This window comes from Lineus longissimus, chromosome 6 (genome assembly GCF_910592395.1).
Source record: "Lineus longissimus chromosome 6, tnLinLong1.2, whole genome shotgun sequence".
Taxonomy (NCBI): domain Eukaryota; kingdom Metazoa; phylum Nemertea; class Pilidiophora; order Heteronemertea; family Lineidae; genus Lineus; species Lineus longissimus.
Genome location: NC_088313.1, coordinates 10,114,703 through 10,120,768, shown reverse-complemented (window position 1 = coordinate 10,120,768; position 6,066 = coordinate 10,114,703). Strand labels below are relative to the sequence as shown.

The 6,066-nt window shown below is 39.8% G+C and overlaps 1 protein-coding gene across 1 annotated transcript; it reads right to left on the bottom strand.

Moving 5' to 3' along the window:
- Positions 1–2,853: 2,853 nt before the first annotated feature.
- Positions 2,854–4,838, bottom strand: LOC135489007 (tigger transposable element derived 5-like). The gene is made up of 2 exons (XM_064774069.1): positions 4,452–4,838; positions 2,854–4,316 (listed from the first exon to the last, which is right to left on the bottom strand). Exons 1-2 carry the CDS (start codon positions 4,798–4,800, stop codon positions 3,676–3,678), a joined length of 990 nt encoding a protein of 329 aa, XP_064630139.1. The 5' UTR covers positions 4,801–4,838; the 3' UTR covers positions 2,854–3,675.
- Between the last annotated feature and the right edge of the window lie 1,228 nt (positions 4,839–6,066).

Here is a 6,066-nt window from a genome sequence, read left to right as displayed (position 1 = left end):
ATATATGAGCAGTTTTTGCAGTGAAATGTCTCATCTTACAAACGAGGGTATTTGTAAGCACTCTCTTTGCATTAATCTACAAAATATAGTGTTTCAATATTGGTCGAAGTCTTGCCTAAATTGTATTGAAACCACGGCCAGATTGATTACTTTGATGCTTGAAAAAGAATATATATGCTATTTTGCATAGAGATCATTTATCTTTGTAGAAAAAATGGTTTTATAAACCCCACTTTTACAAAGAAATCTCAAAAATAGCATCGCAAAGCGAGCATAACCCCTCAGCCTATTAAGGTTGAAGGTGAGATAATGGTGAAGTTGGCTTAGTGGAGTGGCTAGTTTGCATATGGAAATTAAAATTGTGGAAACCTATTTTGAGGAAAGGAAAGGAACCTTCCCCTTTAATACAAAACTGCATTAGGCCTTCACCCACTAAAAATTGATTCCATCCTCCAAGCCGTTCTCCTCGAAATTGACGGAAACTGATTTCAAGCAGGTTGCCCTGGTGACCATATTGAGAATCACAACGAGCCGGTTTTCGAAAGGAATCTTCCTCTAGTCACCCCCAACTTACATACCAAAAATGAAATTGGGCTGGGGGGTAAAAAATGAATTTGATCGGACGAACGGTTCTCCTTGAAGTTGACGGAAACCAATTTCAAACACGCCGCCCTGGTGGCCATATTGATAATCGGAACAAGCCCGTTTTCGAAAGGAACCTTCCTCTAGTCACCCCCAATGTACATACCAAAAATTGACGGAAACCAAGTAGCAGACGCCCGCCCGCCCGCCCACATGACACTGCGACTTGTTCGAGGCGGGGTACGCTCACTGATCGGCAAAGCCACGCTGAGAACCAGCCGAGATCGACAAAAAATCGGAAAAATCATCAAGGGCAGAGAAATGTAATGAAACCAAATTGACTGTCTTTTGTTAACAAAAACTCATTTTATTTATCTAGAATAACATAATCTAAAATCTTACAAATTATACTACTTAGTGCAATACCACGGTAATTCTCAGAAACAATCAATGATTTTCTCGTATTCTTAGGAATAGGGACAACAGTAGACCTAGAGAAATTACTAGGGTAGAAACCATGAGATAGCATTGTGTTTAACAAGAAGGGCAGGTAAATATGCAGCTTCCAGTGTGCATGTATAAAATTATTAGAGGATACGTTATTAATACTGTCCTTTTTACCCTTCTTCAGGCGATTAATAGTGGCTGCTACATTGTCTACATCATCATTGTGGGAGGTTTTGCATTTACCGACACAACAACTGTTATGATATCTTTTTCTATTTTACCCTGCAAATTTCAAATCATCATCACGATATGAGACAGAGTTATAGAGTGCTCTGAACTTATATACAAACAGATTACCTATCTCGGCTATTCCAATCTTCCTATTCATCTTTGTGGGCAATGACGTACAACTAGTTTTTCAGTAGCTACGAGGTCACGTTCCTGCTTGACATAATTTGAATTGCCAGGTGATAGTTGGCCTGAGAGTAATAGGAAAATGCGATCCACGAATCTACGACTTTTGTAGTTGAAAAATAAGGCCAAAACCTATGAATTAGGGTATGCATACGATGCATACCCTAATTGAAGTTGCCTTATTTCCAATAAAAAACCGAAATAACCTGGCATGCATTTTCCTATTACTTTAGATTAAAACTAACCTTTGGACTAGTTTCAAAGAGAAACCTATTCAAGAACGAGCATAATGTGGTATTGATTGTCTGAACTTCCTGGTATGCCAGCTGTACATTTGAGTGAGTGAAATTTAATAAAAATGTTTAATCTATTAACTTTCTAGTATGTCAACTGTACATGTAAGTGATATTTGATAAAAAAATTTAATCCAAATTATGAGTGATAAAAACCAAAATGTTAATTGCCCAACGTGCAATAAATCTATTGCATACAGCAATATGGCAGCTCATAGGAAGACGAAGGGGCATTTAAATAAATTAATGGTACAAGTACCTTCTATTCCATCACTAATCCCTACAGTAAATAAGAAGCTTTCCTTTGAGACTGAGGAGCTTCATGACATAAATAAAGTTAAAGGAATTGAGTTGGCAAAGGAGTTTGGCAAGCCTGTTGTTACCATTAGGGTGAATATTGATAGAGAAGCGAAATTAGAGGAAGTACTTTTTAAGCTCAATGATTACCACCATAAAATAAGCATATCAGTTTTCGCCCAGTTCAACAGACCTAAGACCGTAGAGCAGAGCTTGGATCAGCAAGGTGATACAGTTACCCACCCAATTCAATCTCCAATGGAAAGCATAATTTCAAGGAATCAGGCAATCTATGCAGTAACAAACCAGCTTAATTACATTAAAGCACAGATTGAGGAGAGATATTTTCAAGGAAGTGGCTTGTCTCTTAACATAATAGAGTCATGTGACATGACAATCTGTTCCTACAAGAGGTGCAAAGGTGGTCATTACATTAGATTACCTTTTAACACTAAAGATGTAATAAATGTGGAAACAAATGATCAGAAGTGTTTGCTCTGGAGTCTACCTGCCACTAAATACCACAACATCATTTCGTGTGAGAGGCGAACAAGTTTTCATGCAACAGAAATTAACCCCTACAAGATGTATGAAAATGAGATTAAGATCGACTCATTTCTTGTATGCATTCGAAAGGATATCCCTAAGATCGAGAGTGACAATAATCTCAAGATCAATGTGTTCAAGTTACAGAATGAAGCTGCTAAAAACATACGTGAAGCAAAATTAGTATCTCTCTACCTGTCCGGTAATGGTAAGAATTATGATGACATAATTGATATTCTTTATTTCAAGGGTAATTTCATGTACATAACTGACATCAATATGTTCTTCAGGAATGACACTCATACTGTGTATCTCTGCAGGAGATGCATGAATTACTTTTATCATCGTAAATCTACACTTGAGAATTACTGTAAAATATGTGATAAGCGAACGGCCCACAAAACTGGTCGTGAGGAAATCATTGCGTATACATGTTCAGGTCCTTTGAAATAGGCCTAGATGACGCTGATGACAAGTGTCGTTTTCTTGTGGTTAGGTGTACAGCCTCGGGGTTATTGGTGGTAGACTTCTACCGCGTTCGTGCAAAAGCACTTGGGCTCATTGAGTTGAATTGGATGAAAAGAAAGACAAACAGGATGTGATGATTAATACTGGGTTTAAGTCAATTCTTCGTCCAAATCTACAAATTCTAGACCAGTCTAGACTTGTCTTCGATTTCAATGTTATCAAAATCAATAATGTCTTGATCAACGTGATCTGGCACTGGCTCATCTCCTTGAAGCAGTCCGCACGCACGCCAGGCCGTATGGATTGCCTCTTCCGTTGTAGGGGCCAAGGAGTCGCTGATAATGCGCAAAAGCGTATCCCTAGTAATTGGCTCACAACGACCATGTTCATCATTACTTTGGATCTTCCAGGCCTTCCACATTTTACGCATGCTAATTTTGAAGGAACGGATGACAGTTTTATCAAACGGCTGGACCAAAGAAGTACATCTTCCTGGAATCAACTGGATAAAACCAGGCGCATCTTCAATGTGATGCTGAACCTTGTCATTTCTATGGGCTGGGAACATGTCCCATATCAACAAAAATGAAAAGGCATCACCTACAAAAGGGAGAAGACTGTCATTAACCTACGATAGTAGTGTCTGCCAGTTTGCCCAACCCGTTTCAGACCCGGTTACTCGGACATTGTCCGGTGCATTCTCCCTCAAATCCTGGATTACTTCCCCGTCAGCCCTCAGTCCTCGGAGTATCACACTCGCAGGCAGATTTCTCCCCTCCCTTGTAATCCCTAAAGTTACGGTACATCCTAGTTTCGGATTCCCTCGGGACGTGCGAAGATCAATTTGTTTTGCCCCCTTTTCATTGTAGGTGTATTGTGGCGCCATGTCAAAAAGTGCAAACGTTTCATTCATGTTTATCACAAGTTCAATCCCATTTTCATCAACCGTCTGGGCAACATTTTGCTGAAAATTGGCCACAAGTTCATCCGCGTTTTCGGGAATAGCCGTAACATTTTTGCATTGTTTCCTAAATCTAATCCCGTTCCTGGAGAGAAAACCAGTTAGCCACCCTCTGGACGCCCTGAAGTCTGTTAATTGTGGCCGATGCTGCCGGTATTCCTGTTGCTGCTGTTCGGGAAGCACTGCCCACCATGTTCGGAAAGACTGTTCAGCTTTAATCATCATGTCGTCGCCCGAGACAGGTACCCCATGTTGTCGCCTTGTTGCCATCCATTCACGAACTGACCTGTCAACCTCTGGCCATAAGGCTGAAAAAAATGTGGACTTTAGAAAAGAACATTATCAAATTTAATGTTCCAGGTTCTCACGGACATCAAATTTGAAAAGAAAATGGCATGGAAGATGGCGTTAATTTTCTGTTAAAAGTACAATACAGCACTCACCAATGCCTCTTTGTCTTTGTCTGCGCCTGTTGACCTGCCTGCTCGTAGTTTCGCGATGTCTCTCTCGGAGGTCATCCTCTTCGCGGAGCCATCGGCGCATTGTCCCGGAGGGGATGTTATGCTCCCTGGCAAACTGGGCCGATGAAATCCCATGAGGCTGCCTGATGTTTTCGTTTTCATAGTCATCGAGCAGACGGATTTTCTCCGCCAGTGAATACGATCGGTGACGCCGAGCAGGAGGTTGTAAGGCATCGACATTTTCATCAACATTATTGATGTCGCCATTATCCATTGGATGAACGAAATCAGAAAACATTATCAAAATGCAAAAAATGACAGTGCACATCATTTTGGTTTCTTGCTGACGCTTGTGATTGACAATCTTAAATGCACGAGCAGGCCAGCGTTAAATCGGTTATTCAATGTCATCTAAATTCAAAGGGATATCAGACATGGATTTTGTGGTACATGTACAGTCCTTCAAAAAAGTAAATGGACACACAAAAATCAAATTTTCTTGAAAATGGCTGGTGATAAATCGATTCGGTTTGCTGCATTTGATAGGACATTTAGTTGTGCATCATGGTATCTACCACATAAAAATTAGCCATTTTATCTAATACCGACTTTTATTGATTTAAAAAAGGCCCCAAAATCAACTTTTTCGTTTCCGATTTTTATCGTACCTTTTCTTGATAGGATGAATCACCATGATGAAAAACCCACGTCCCCATCAAGGTGATGAAAATATCTTGTGTTAATTGGTGGGAAAACAGCATTTTATGTCAAAATTTTGCACCTTGTTTATTGACTTTGGAATTACTTTGGAGAAGTCGACCATAGCCAATTATGTCAGTTTCAACATGCAGCCCGAGTGTTAATTCCTTATTGGCTGAGGTTTTGAATGGGGGTGGAAATGTTGTTAACATTGATGTATTGTAAACGCGAGGGTAAAGTAATATTGGTGAACCCATTGTCCAGCTGCCAAATCCAGGCCTGGGAGAGCTATTCATAGGCATATTAAACAAGGCCATTGAAATGGTGACATGATTCCGGTTGTCTGGGCCAGGTGAATAATATCAAGGGGGCATCTCCGCAGTAGAAGACCGGGTAACAAAACCCTTTTGCACAAATGGGTTAATAAGTTGCAGATTCAAGTGAAAACTGTGGAATTTCTTAGATATTCACTCATAACTCAACAGAAGCTTCCAGTCAATATAAAATTTGCCCCCAAAAAATGCGTGATAAAAAAGTTGATTTTGGGACCTTTCATAAATCGAAAAAATTGACTTATAGGTAAAATAGCAAATTTCCAAGTGGTAGATATCATGATGCACAACTAAATGCCCTATCAAATGCAGCGAACCGCATCGATTTATCACCAGCCGTTCTCAAGAAAATTTGATTTTTGTGTGTCCATTTACTTTTTTGAAGGACTGTACATGCTCAATAAATCGTGTCATTGGCGTCATGTAGGCCTATTTCAAAGGACCTGCACATGTATACGCAATGATTTCCTCTCGACCAGTTTTGTGGGCCGTTCGCTTATCGCATATTTTACAACATAAGAAAAAATGTAATGAACATGAATATTGTAAGATAATCAGAACCAAAT

What these genes read in the sequence shown, in the direction of transcription:
- LOC135489007 (XM_064774069.1), bottom strand. Translation starts at nt 4,800, where the DNA reads ATGATGTGCACTGTCATTTTTTGCATTTTGATAATGTTTTCTGATTTC. An exon ending in ACAAAGACAAAGAGGCATTG is followed by an intron (nt 4,317 to 4,451) that starts GTGAGTGCTGTA and finishes CATTTTTTTCAG; the next exon opens with CCTTATGGCCAGAGGTTGAC.